This window comes from Penicillium canariense (genome assembly GCF_028826845.1).
Source record: "Penicillium canariense strain IBT 26290 chromosome Unknown utg000004l_segment0_segment0, whole genome shotgun sequence".
Lineage (NCBI taxonomy): Eukaryota > Fungi > Ascomycota > Eurotiomycetes > Eurotiales > Aspergillaceae > Penicillium > Penicillium canariense.
In genome coordinates, this window is record NW_026622731.1 from 4,457,240 (window position 1) to 4,469,356 (window position 12,117).

The following is a 12,117-nucleotide window of genomic DNA, read 5'->3' on the forward strand; positions in this document are numbered from 1 at the left end:
ACGTCGCTGTATCATACCATTGAACCGTCTCCTTCTCCCTTCCGGTAGCCTCCAAAAAAGGGCATCTACTTGAGCTGAGAAGTCAAGCCTTGAATACCGTGGATTTCACTATCCCGGAGGTGCATGTCGAAGTATTTTGCTAGGGCTTGGACCCGGTCTTCCTCAGATTGAAGGACCTGCAAAATCTCCGTCTGTCCATGTATTCGGCGTTTGACCTCTTTGCCCGCCATGATGCACTGCCCAATAATCTCCTTGCCAGTAGGACTCAGAATCATCCGCATGCACACAAAGGTCTGCTTAAACCAGCTGGTGGCCTTCTGGCTAACCGAGAAGTTCATCATCCCAAAGTCCTGGGGCAAGAACTCTACCTCGGAGAAGCAGATGTTCGGCAGCCAGCTGCTTTCCGGATTATATCTTGTCTGATAGATCCAGACCTTTTGGGATTTGTCGGTAAACTCGGCAATACTTTCCCTGATTAAGCGCATCTCAGAGCGTCCAATCCATGTAGCCGTAGCCCCCTCGTGAAGATGCAAGGGTGCAGTAGCACAGTTGTTCCCAAATCCCACATCCACCTGGCAGTTGTTAGTGCTAGCGAGGTTGGTAAAGTGATGGCGAGCACTGACCATATATTTCGCCCCATCAATGGTCACGATCAGGACCATATGTTCACTGGAAAAGACGGTTCAAGTCAGCTTGTTAGGGCGACCGCCATTGCTGGACAGGTATACTGACAATGCTGAATACAATCCGTTGTCCACCCTTGTGGCGGCAGCCTGGCTCACTCTGGCTCCAGTGGCGTATACAACATATCCCAGGGACCGCAGAACGATTAAGAATATTCCCGTGTTTTCCATACAATACCCATCGAGGCGCCGCTCCACCATCTTCTCAAACAAGCTTTCCGGGTGCAGAGAAATAGTGTGGTGTTGTGAATAATGAAGTCCCGAGTTGCCCCACGGAATAGCAGCGAGATGGCGTCGCTGGAGCTCTGACAGCGTACCGAACGCATCGGTCTCAATTCTGTGACGGACATCTTGGACCAGGCTATCTCCAGTCTTTGCTGCGGGCACATAGGCAAGTCGTGTGAGGTATATCTCGAGCTGGGTGTCTGTATATGTCGGTTGCTCGGGTCCCATTGTGGCGGGCTGGCTATTACCCCCACTGTACGACGCGGGGCTTGGATTCCAGTGGTGGGTGTGCTTGGTATGTTGCACGGTATTTCGAGGGATCGGGCTAGAGCCTGTAGCTTCATGCGTTTCGGGGTGTCTGGCACGGATCCGAGTCGCAGGCCCCGTTCTCGCAATTGATCGATTTTACTATCCACGCGACAACCATTGATGACCAATGCGTACTCGCCACCCCACACTTCCCCAGTTTGTCGGCTGCGGGATGCGAGCGCCGCGGCCGGGTAAATTCAAGTCGCCAGTTTCGTGTTTCTGCCGAGAGTGACAATGATGGCTCGATACAAGCATATTGAAATTGAAATTATCCGTTCCTGATGCAGCATTGCGTATGCAGAATGATTGGCTGAAAGAGAACTTTGGCTACAGCTATGTGAAACATCCGCAGTCAATGCCAATGCATGCCAGTCAATACCGGCGATATATACAACCTACAGGGCATCACTCATTCAGGGGGAAAGAATTCAAGTGAAAGCGAGTTAGCGAACATCATATGAACGCACGAGTTTCGTGATACTAGTGCCATCATCCAGCGTCTCCACTGCCTCCTCCAAGGTATACCCTCCCAACTGAGGAAGAAGCACGGTCCATACATACCAGTATAGCAGGCCGAAAAGGATCCTATGTTCCCGAATTAGTCTTGTTGCTGGCGTTCGGGCAGTGACACCTACACGGAAATCCCAACGATGGCGTAAGTCGCGTAGAAGAAGTCGACATCTCCTTGCAAGTTCGGGGGAGGGATAAAAGGTGCCACAAGCAGGGCAAGGCATACCGCAATGCGCAACCAGATAGCCGGTAGCCACGCTTGGAATGGTCGTCGGCGATGTGGCTCCTTATATCGAAGTATCAAGAGACCAAGCGTAATGGCAAGGGCGAAGACCTGACCAGGATATCCTTCTACGTCTAGAATGAAATTGTAGACGTCTCCTTGCGGTGGGATGGAGATCACCAGCACGGATGGCACGTAATGAACTAAGAGTCCCCCCAGGGGCGTTCCGAAGGGGCGCGAGGATGAAAGGAGTTTCTGCCATGGAAGGAATCCCTGGCGAGCGATTTCTTGATTGATGCGGGCCTATGTTTTCCTCGTCAGAGCTGAAGACAATCCGAGAAGCGACGATACAGACCAGAGCAAATGTCACCACCATGACATTACCAGCCGCCGAGATGGCAATTGCGAGCGGAAGGAGTGATCTCCCAATTTGGTCCCCAAATAGGCGCTCGAACAGTAATGCAGCCACGAGCTCCCCGCTATTCTTGATGTCGTCCAACGGGACCACCAGCAGATATGAAGTGTTGGCGAGCAGGTACAGACCACCCGCCGTCAGCAATGCTGATGGACAGACTGTTTTCACGGTCTGGACTGGATTATGTACTTCGTTGAGCACATTGTTGATATTGCTCAGCCCCGCATAGGAGTACATCACCTTGAAAATCGCGGTGGACAGCAGACTCCAGCTCCAGTTCGAGCCTTCCCATAGTACGTCCCAGGAGATGGGACCGATAGCGCTTGCGCCCGGGGAAATCTGATGGGAGGTTCCCACAAATTGGAGAAGCAGAATCCATATCCCCGTGAGCGACATGGCGCCGATCAAGAAGATCTTCACCCAGCCCAGGGCATTCTGGATCGCTATTCCCGTCTTCAAGAAGCCGCCATGGATGATGGTGATTAGCGTCAGAAGACCGACCGCAAGAGCCTTGTGCTGGAAATCGGTCGGCTCGATGCGCAACGCGAACAGGGTATATTTGGCAAAAATAATACAGTTGCTCGCGGTGAATCCCAGCAGCACTGCCTGCACGGCGATCAGAGTAGACGCCAGGAATCGCGGTCGGGGATAGGCATGCTCCAGGTACACCTACCACGGATCTTAGCGCCCCTCGGCAAGCCGGTCAGGATCGGTCATTTACCTTGTCCCCGCCCGACCGGGGCAACATGCAGCCATATTCCATCGACACGGCCAGTCCACAGGCTGCCAAAATGGTGCCGAATAACCATACGAGTATTGTCAGACCGATACTTCCGGTGGACTTCACGATCGATCCTGGTGTAGCGAAAATGCCACTGCCGATCACGCGCGACACAACCAGGATGTATGCGCTGGCCCAGCTGAGGCTTTTCCCTGGCGACCCGGGAAGACGATCGGGGAGTTTCACGGGCATTTCCACATATGAAGTGCCGATTGATACAGCTGGCGGGGCATTTGGATGGTGCTCCGACTCTAACAAGGGTTGTCTTTCCCCGCGCTCACTGCGCTGCATGGTCTGGATTTGTCTGCGTGGCCTGCGACTGTTACATTGACATCTGCCCCAGAAGAAATTCCGGCGGGAGTAAAGCTCTCGAGTAGATGCAGCAGCAAGGAAGAGGTGATCTGATATTTGGCATTTGTAACGCCCCAGTGATGGATCACGTTGCTTGGAAATCACCAGCGATTTTCCTGGCACGTCATTCCGGCTGGATGTTGTGTCTTCCGTGACCGCTGCGGGGATTGCGAAGAACGCATTCGCATGACGATAGGAGATCCTGCAGCGCAAAAGTCTGACAAGAATAAAAACGACAATATAATTGGGCATTGACCTTCACGGAGTATTCAGTCCATCGGCGGTCCTAATTCTGTGATGACGTGTTGTGGCCGTGCCTTGCAAGGAGCGAATCTGAAGGTGTAGACATGTCGGTACACATCTCGGTGGTTTTCAAGCGCGGTCTGGCTCTGGTTAGATATGATCAAAATACTGCAAGGGTTGAAGTAGGAGCCTCAAGCATACCTCGGATGAGTGTGGAGAATGTTTTGTATGGAAGTGAGGACTAAGCTTCCAGGATTCTTGCGCTATCCTGCTTTAATGATAAAGGGTGACTATAATTGAAATTAATGTTATAGATCTATTAAGCTAGAGACAATGGATGTGACACCTCGAGCGGGAGACATCCCATAGACGCTCGTGCAATAGTGTCTATTGAGGGGGAAGCAGTTAATGTGGATGATTTAGATTTTACATTGAGGCTTATCTCTTCGGAAGGAGCCTCAAATCGGGGGCTGAAAGTTTTAAGATACTAAGTTCTTCTCTACGGCGACTCGTATAGGTTCGCATCCGATTCGTCAAGCCTGACATGGCAACATCGAGATTTGGACTAGAAAATCATGGTATCCATGATAAGAGAAAATTTATGAAATTGCTTGAACTAACTAAGCTTTCGTCTTGTCTTAGAAGGTAGTACTAGGAGAGGATACTGTGGATCGGGTGGCCCACTGGTCCGTGTAGTGCCACCGGGGGCCGATACGGATGGAGTATGTGCACCTGTGCGGTTTTCCCCGCTTTGCTCTTGTGCCTTTCTAGGAGATTAGCATTATATACAGATTATAATGAGCGGGCATAGATGATGAACGCATGAATGCTGGGGATAGAGGACGGCCGAGGACTGGGGCGGGTGCGGGCAATACGTACTTCACTAATGTAACTCGGTGGATAGTACAACATCTTGTGTGTGGTACACCACTCTATATTAGTAGGGGAAGGAGGAGGTATCAACGGGCACAAATAATCCGTACACCGTACTCCGTACAGTACCCTGGGAGAGTGCGCCATTTTCGTATGAGCCAGCCTTATACTGTAGGGAGCAGGACCAAGGGTATTCATCGGATGTGCAACAGCCCCACAGTGGCTTCCCCTAACTATCAGGCTAACCGCCCCGCGCGCGATGATTGGGAATAGGGTAGCGCAGGGTCGGCTAGCGGATGTAGTAGTGACGCTACTGTAGAATAATAATAACGATAACTTATAGTGTACATCCTATCACTAGGGTACCAGTATACTGTACAAATCAAGGCCTTTGGTAGGCCGGCGACCCCCCCGCCCAGGGAATACTCATGGAAGCGAGAACGACACCACTAGATAACACGTGCCCAATGTAATTGGCCAATTAAACTTATAAGTTAGAAGATTTACCCTTTTGTTTTTTTGGTTTTTCTTGTTGCGCTTTGAGCTACCTTCTCGCAAAATATAATTTTTGCTATCGTAGTCGAAGTGTCCCCAACCGATTTGCAGTCTCGATCTAAGTCAAGCGCGTGAACCCAAGCGGACCCCAAATTGCCAGTGAGTGGACTAGATAGTGCTGAAGTTCGCTTTCTTACAATAATGATTCCATCATTCCGTCCCTTCCAAGGTTTACTAACTCGGTGCGCCCAAGGTCGACACGCCGCATACAAAATATCATGGTGGAGCCACTCTCGGTCGACGACAGCGGCAAATTTCCGGATAAGACCAAACAGTCAAGCATGAGATCCTCTATCTTCAATGCATACCTATTTTTGACCTCCCTATGCGCAATAATCGCGCTGGTCATTGCTGCGGTCTCGCTCCACAAAGCAAATGAGGGCGCCGCTTTCACGTCCTCGCTATTCATGACCGACATGGAGCGCACTTTCAACAGCACGGTATATGCCATCGCCAATCGTGGGCCAAACGCACCAGCATGCGACAATTTCAGCGCCGAAGTGGTGACTGGCCAGACATCTATCCCAGGCCAGTGTGTCACCGTTGCCGATAGCTACTCAATGTGGGTGACCAGGTTGGCTCAGAATTGTGTGCCATATGCCTATGCACAGGAGAACTGCACTGGTACCTCCCGAATGATGGGCGACCTAAGCCTTCCAGACTGCATCATTAACGCCGCCGCTGGAGAACTGGCTGGCAAATCCGGGGAAACTTTCAGAAGTTTCCAAATCTTATGTACTTGAGATTAGATGTTCTGTCTAGGTCGCGGGACCGGTCACATATGGTTGCAGACCTTCCCAGGTGGACTGAAATGTCACGATTCGTATTGTCAACCAAATACGCAAGTCGTGGTACCTACACATTTATGACTTGCTACATCAATGATGTAGGTCACCTCCGTGACTAAGTTATATGGGATCGCATGCACTCGGAGTTGCAACATCTAAGCATCAGTTGTCATGTTATCTTAGGGGTATTTCAACAGCCCCAAGATCCTTTATTCCTTCATCTTCTTTCCTCTTTCTTCACGAATCACAGTTAATGTCAAACTCATTATATCCTTCTCCTATTTGGTTCCGTTGCTCTGATTGGCCAAGTAATCTATGACATCATAGCTACAGAATATCTGACAATCTATCACCCTATTTAGAATCCTTTCAATCCCTTGGGTGTTCATAGGGATGGGATAACTGGCTAGTTCGAGAGCGCCTAAAGCTAGAGGTATGTGGCAATCTCCACTCGTCTCTCACTTGTCGAGGGGTATATTCAGAATATGATTTGCTGGCTCCAGGTCTGTTATCGAATGGGTTGATAAGCTCCGCTTCGAGACGTTGTTTCCCAATCTAGATAGTACACGTGCAGAAGATATAAAAGCTGCTCGTCTCACTTTGAATAATATTCTGCTCTCACGCCTTCTCTCCTCACACCTTCTCTCCTCACAACTTTTCGCTCTTCACACCTCTCTTCATACCTCTCCTCACATCTCTCAGCTCACAACTCACCTCGAGCCGCCTTAAGTCAATCACAAACATGGCGAACATATCAAGTTTGACCGCACGCGAGGCTCTAAAAGAGCCCTTGCCCGACCTACCAGGCAAGGGCTCTTTTAGAGCCTCGCGTGCGGTCATGCTTGTTGTGTTCGCCATGTGTGTGATTGGCGCCAAGAGAACGACGAGTTCCGCACTACACCCAATAGATTCCGTGCGTACCCTGCAGCCATGCCTAACTTCGAGGCTGAGATTATCAACAGTTTCAACAGTCAGACCTGGAGCCAGCAAATGATGTCCTGAACGTGGAAGACGGCGGGAGAGGGCGCTACGCTGCATCATCATCGACGCGATCCACAGAGAGCTCTGCAGCATGATGACTCTCATCTGGATTCATTTCGGTCTCAATGCGACGAATGATCCGGGCCGGGTTACCGGCCACAAAGTGAAATGGAGGAACATCCTGCCACGGTTAGTTCATGTCTCCGAATGAGGCCACATCCACACTAACCTTGGTGACCACCGATCCTGCCCCCACGGTACTGCCCTTGCCAATACGCACACCCGCAAGAACCAGCACGCTGCCGCCGATCCAGACGTCGTCCTCGATGTGAATCTCCTTTCCAGCCTCTGGACCTTTCACCCCCCGCCGCACCGCCGGATCCATTGGATGCGTGGCCCCGTACAAGCAGACGTTGGGCCCAAACAGGACATTCGCCCCAATCGTAATGAGACAGGTATCCAGGACGAGAAGATTGAAGTTGAGGAAAGTCCCCGGGCCGACCGTGAAGTTGATGCCATGGTCAACTGAAATGGGCCCGTCGACAAATGGGTCCGTTGTCTCGAAGAGATCCGCATCTTGCTTCGGATCTGGGTGGACGGGGGGTATTGGTCGTGTGTCTCCAACAATGCTGAAGGTTCCTCATGTCAGCACCGCTTGTTACGATTTTCCAACCTATTCACTCGCCGAAGCTACCGTGATCGGTCCGCATGGCTTGGAAAGCTTACTTTCGCCACAGCTCTACTTTGCGACGCCGGGTAGCCGCGCCCGCCGCATTGAACTCTTCGCATGCCTGCTTGCACCGCGTCCGATTGGCTTGTAGATCCGCATCCCAAGCCCAGTAAAGCTCGCCCCGGAGCATCTTTTGCCACTCCTTCGAATGCGCCATGGTGGGGAATGAAATGTAGGGGGGTTTTGCTGCGTGGAGTGATGACTCGGACAAAAAACAGATCATGGACGGAGACAGCTGATCGCTTTATATTCGCCGGCTGATGCTCCATGGGGTTGATTCCCGCGGACGAAACCGCGCCCAGTCGGTTGCTGTCTGGTTTACCCAAAGCGGCAGTTCGGCCAGCAGTGGGCAGTGCCGACCCACTAAAAGTGCCGTCATTGGTGGGGCACAGTCTGTACTCCTTCACTCATTGGGAAAGCAGCCCTAGACTCATGCGAAGCGATATAAGAAATGAATTTCAGGGTGGGCCAAGGTGTTCAGAGTTCTGATATAACGAAAGCACCCCATGTCCATGTTCCCCAGCGTTGGTTGCGAAAACGGGCCAGCCTTTGGGAAACTTGTATGAGCCTCGCTTTCTCCTTTGACCTCTCCAAATGAACATATTTCCAATGCAGTATGAAATTTAGAATCCTTGCAGCCCGCACTGCAAAGGGGTACAATTGTGTTGGTGTGAAAGCTCGTGGTATCACCGCCATCTCCAATCCAGACGGGCATGACCACCAATTATAACGATTGTATAAGGTCGTCGCGGACGATTCGTGCATCGTTATTGCCAAGAATTCTGGTGTCTTCGTTCTACAACTGGAACCCGACGGCTAATGCTAGGGTTGGGTTCGGCCCTGGCCTGATCCCGACCCTAGGCGATACTCAATAAAGAATCCAGCAGGGATGCCTGTGCTCTATCGAGTCGGTTGGCTATAAGATACAGGTAAATCCCCGATTACGTTTGAAAAGGCGACGAGCCCCCCTGATGCATTGTTGTTTCCTCAGAACTTCTCACTTTGATAAGGGCTGGAATGTCGCACCGTGATGACCGGCTGTGGCTCTTCCAGGGGGTATCTCGTCGCTGCGGTTTCCGAGAAACATATTCGTTTATTTTTACGATTAGTAGATACAATTCAATCGAGAAACGATATCCATCCACAGTAATTGTGGACTGGTGGGACTCCAACACTATGCGGTGCTATCCTGATGTATACAAGCGAGAATGACACTCGGAAAACGGAAGCAAAAGTGATGAGTGATGGCCTTTGTTGCGCAAGATCGGCGCAGGTACCCCAGGAGTAGAAATGGCAGATCAGCTCCAGTGTAGAAAGCACCATGCGATGGAGATATCCCGAACAAGCGTTCCAGCGGAGAAAGGACAGAGTCTCTGCGTTTGCACTCTCCAAATCTTGCCAACTTCAACTTCCCACAACCCACCTCTTCTCTCTGCAGCCTGAAGCCCAAACCACACCCAAAGACACGCCGATCAGCTTCACAGGCGAAAAGATTAATCTGGAAAGGACATCTCGGTGATCGAAAACAGAACGGCACGGGAGTGAACTTCCCTGGTCAACGAAAAACATGTCACAAGAATCCAAGGCTGAAGAGGATGTCGACCTCGGCGAGTTCGTACCCACTCTTGAAGGCGTATCCACCTTCGCGCCTTGGCTTCAGTATCTCACACGCTCCCTGGAGCCAATGCAAATGCGCATCCTCAAAGGCGAGGAGCCCGCGCCTGCACTCCCTGACAAGATAACCCACACCGTGGACTCTGCGCGCGCAGCACTCAGCCACGAGCTTCGAGTGCCACCGGAATTCATACTCGAGAAGGAGGTCACGGAATCTCTAGGCTGGAACGCCCAGAGCAACGCTCAGCTCGACGAGCTTTTTCAAAGCAAGATTCCCCACTGGAACAATGCTCTGCTCTGCCTTCGGGCTACACTCGGTGAAGAAGCGAGGAAGCTCATCCAGGACATCGACAATGCCCCCGAGGCATTCAAGAAAATCAGAATCTTCTACCGCAAGCATAGACACGAGACTCTAGCTGAACGGTGGTCTGCATGGGTGAACTTTCGCTACGTGGGCGGCTCCCGACCAGATTTCGTGCGCCGCTTCACCGAAAAACTACAAGAGGTCGAAGAGATCGGTGACATTCTGGATCAGAAACTTGTCCTGGCTCAATTTCTCCATGCAATCGCTCCTGACGACGGAGTTTCCCAGTTCCTCTCACGAGTATCGCCCCATCTCGACGATCCGGAGCTGATGATACTCACGTGCGAGGAATTCACACACCAGCACACGCCAAAGTACGGTTCCGTACCTGGAGCCGATGCAGAGATGGGCAGCCGAGTGACAATCAAACGCGAGAGCAACGGACATGGACTCATCTATTGTCCCCACCACAGACACGCCGTGAGACATTCGCCTTCAGCATGCCGTCTGGGTCGGAAGATAAGGGCTTACCAAGCTTCACAATCCCGGGCCTCAACGATGCGAGGCAGAGGCCCCGATCCGCGCATAAGCACCAAGCGGCGTCGTCAGGACTCGTGGGAGCCTGCGTGCGGCGTTCCCACCGACCGCTTCGGCCGATCCCTTGAGACTACTTTCCCCACATATGCGGGATGACCCACTAGCTCCGAGTCTATCACTACGCCGGGACAGCATACAGCATCCATGAAGGCGTGATCGCGTTCCAAGGCTACGCTGATGAAGTTAATGGCAAAACGGAATCAGCTAGTATTCATGATTGGGGCTTTTGTCTCTCTGATACATCACCGAGACGATGTATACCCAGCACGGGGTACTGAAGTCGGGGTGGTGTTCATGGTGGAGCAGCGATATGTCAAAACTACAAAAACATGCCAATGAGGCCTAGAAGGCGGGCGAGGAAGTGTGAAAATTAAGAGACTGAAAAAAATACTAACAGCATGTTGCGCGTTCCATGTCCCATCGTGAGTTCCGTTCGTTATGTACATACAGTTCCAAAGTTCCCAGGCATATTCATAATTTAGCATATTGTCGACGCTCAAATCAAACCAGTCCCATACACCCTTGCACAGTAAAACACGAGACCTACTAATCAAGTCATGTTTTTCAAATTGAAACAAAAAACAAATCGAGAAAGCAAAGTCTAAGCGGCATCAAGAGTACTGGGTCTCGTCACCCTCGCTGTCACTCAGACTATCACGACGACGGCGACCGTGGCCTTCACGACGGTAGCCCTTGGCCAAGCCCGGGATGGGGTGGTGGTAGCTCTTCGTACCGTTTGAGTCCTCGGTACCAACGTTAGAGTACTGGTATTCCGAACGGGCCCCGGCAGAGGAGAGATCCAGAGGCTTCGTGTATCCCGCGGGCACAGAGGAGCGATCCTTCTTGCGCGGGCTGCTGGTGCGAGATGAAGGGGCAGATGGGGGCGCAGCGCTGCGGCGGCGCTCACGATCGCGTGGGCGGTTCTGGCGGCGGGAGGATGGGTCACGTAGGTGGTGCTCTTCGGTAGTTTGACTCAGGACGTCTTCGCTGCCGGCAGTGAAGGAGAACCCGGAAGGGTTGCGGTTGCGAGAGCGACGCGGCTGCTCGTAGGCGTAGTCGCGGGTGTCGCTCATGTCGCTGCGGTTGTAGTGTGTCGGTGGTGCGGACGAATCGTAGTCACTGCCATGGTAGGTGCCGTCGGCTTCCCGATTCATGCCGCCAATCCGGGCGGGCTTCTCTTCGCGATAAGCTCGCACATCATCGTCGCCCTCGCCTTCCCATTTTTCTCCCTTGTGTTGACGGAGGATCTTCTCCCGGAAGTTGCGCTTCTTCTTCGGCTTCTCGTCGCTGATCGTTGTTGCGGTCTCAGTGTAGGTACCAGTCTCGTCGGTGTAGGTGTAGCCGTCGTCGCTGTAGCCCTTTCCAACAACGCTACCGCCGCCCAACTTAGTACTTTTCGTGGCGTTACTAAGGGTCCGCCCATCAGGTCCTTTGCGTCGTAACACGGTCGACTTGTACTCGTCCCAATCACCCTTGCGCCAGACAAAACCGCCATTCTTGGCCCAGAAGAAGAACCAGATGGCACCGAGCACGAAGACAGCACCGATGATCGCGAACAAGGCCAGCAGACCCTGCATTTTGATGTTCTTGGGGTCAATCGTGCCTTGGCCATAGGCCACTTTGGTGGTAGCCGCAGAAGAAGAGTCGGTTCGAGGTGCAAGCTGGTTGAAGATGATAGAGGGAGAAGCGTCGACCGAATTGTCTAGAGTTGCATCTCGAGCTTCGACCGACATGAGAGGAATATCGGGGAATTCCCCCATCTGCTGTACCGGAGCCATGATGATGAATTATCCGAGCGGCCAAGAGCACGCGGCTCAAGACAAGACTCTGAAGGAATTTTTAGATCAACCTGACACATTCCTGGAGGAAAATGGAGACTCACCTCGACTCAAACGATCGGCAGGTCAGAATGGACCGCTTCCGATATCCGGAATG

At 52.1% G+C, this 12,117-nt stretch overlaps 7 protein-coding genes across 7 annotated transcripts; 3 read left to right on the plus strand and 4 right to left on the minus strand.

The window, feature by feature from the left end:
• Positions 1–65: 65 nt before the first annotated feature.
• N7482_007864 (arylamine N-acetyltransferase family protein) lies at positions 66–1,136 on the minus strand (the record flags this gene model as incomplete). Its single annotated transcript, XM_056689988.1, has 2 exons — positions 66–669; positions 733–1,136. 2 exons carry the CDS (start codon positions 1,134–1,136, stop codon positions 66–68), a joined length of 1,008 nt encoding a protein of 335 aa, XP_056542417.1.
• A 524-nt stretch (positions 1,137–1,660) lies between these two features.
• Positions 1,661–3,437, minus strand: N7482_007865 (putative methionine permease; the record flags this gene model as incomplete). The annotated part of the gene is made up of 4 exons (XM_056689989.1): positions 1,661–1,802; positions 1,853–2,253; positions 2,306–3,034; positions 3,087–3,437. 4 exons carry the CDS (start codon positions 3,435–3,437, stop codon positions 1,661–1,663), a joined length of 1,623 nt encoding a protein of 540 aa, XP_056542418.1.
• Positions 3,438–5,386: 1,949 nt separating this feature from the next.
• Positions 5,387–5,911, plus strand: N7482_007866 (uncharacterized protein; the record flags this gene model as incomplete). Its single annotated transcript, XM_056689990.1, has 1 exon — positions 5,387–5,911. The coding sequence occupies one exon, from the start codon at positions 5,387–5,389 to the stop codon at positions 5,909–5,911; it is 525 nt and encodes a 174-aa protein (XP_056542419.1).
• A 787-nt stretch (positions 5,912–6,698) lies between these two features.
• On the plus strand, positions 6,699–6,958 carry N7482_007867 (uncharacterized protein; the record flags this gene model as incomplete). The annotated part of the gene is made up of 2 exons (XM_056689991.1): positions 6,699–6,814; positions 6,865–6,958. The coding sequence occupies 2 exons, from the start codon at positions 6,699–6,701 to the stop codon at positions 6,956–6,958; spliced, it is 210 nt and encodes a 69-aa protein (XP_056542420.1).
• A 25-nt stretch (positions 6,959–6,983) lies between these two features.
• On the minus strand, positions 6,984–7,824 carry N7482_007868 (sugar O-acetyltransferase; the record flags this gene model as incomplete). Its single annotated transcript, XM_056689992.1, has 3 exons — positions 6,984–7,118; positions 7,167–7,566; positions 7,664–7,824. 3 exons carry the CDS (start codon positions 7,822–7,824, stop codon positions 6,984–6,986), a joined length of 696 nt encoding a protein of 231 aa, XP_056542421.1.
• A 1,410-nt stretch (positions 7,825–9,234) lies between these two features.
• N7482_007869 (uncharacterized protein) lies at positions 9,235–10,278 on the plus strand (the record flags this gene model as incomplete). Its single annotated transcript, XM_056689993.1, has 1 exon — positions 9,235–10,278. One exon carries the CDS (start codon positions 9,235–9,237, stop codon positions 10,276–10,278), a length of 1,044 nt encoding a protein of 347 aa, XP_056542422.1.
• Positions 10,279–10,793: 515 nt separating this feature from the next.
• On the minus strand, positions 10,794–11,960 carry N7482_007870 (uncharacterized protein; the record flags this gene model as incomplete). Its single annotated transcript, XM_056689994.1, has 1 exon — positions 10,794–11,960. One exon carries the CDS (start codon positions 11,958–11,960, stop codon positions 10,794–10,796), a length of 1,167 nt encoding a protein of 388 aa, XP_056542423.1.
• Between the last annotated feature and the right edge of the window lie 157 nt (positions 11,961–12,117).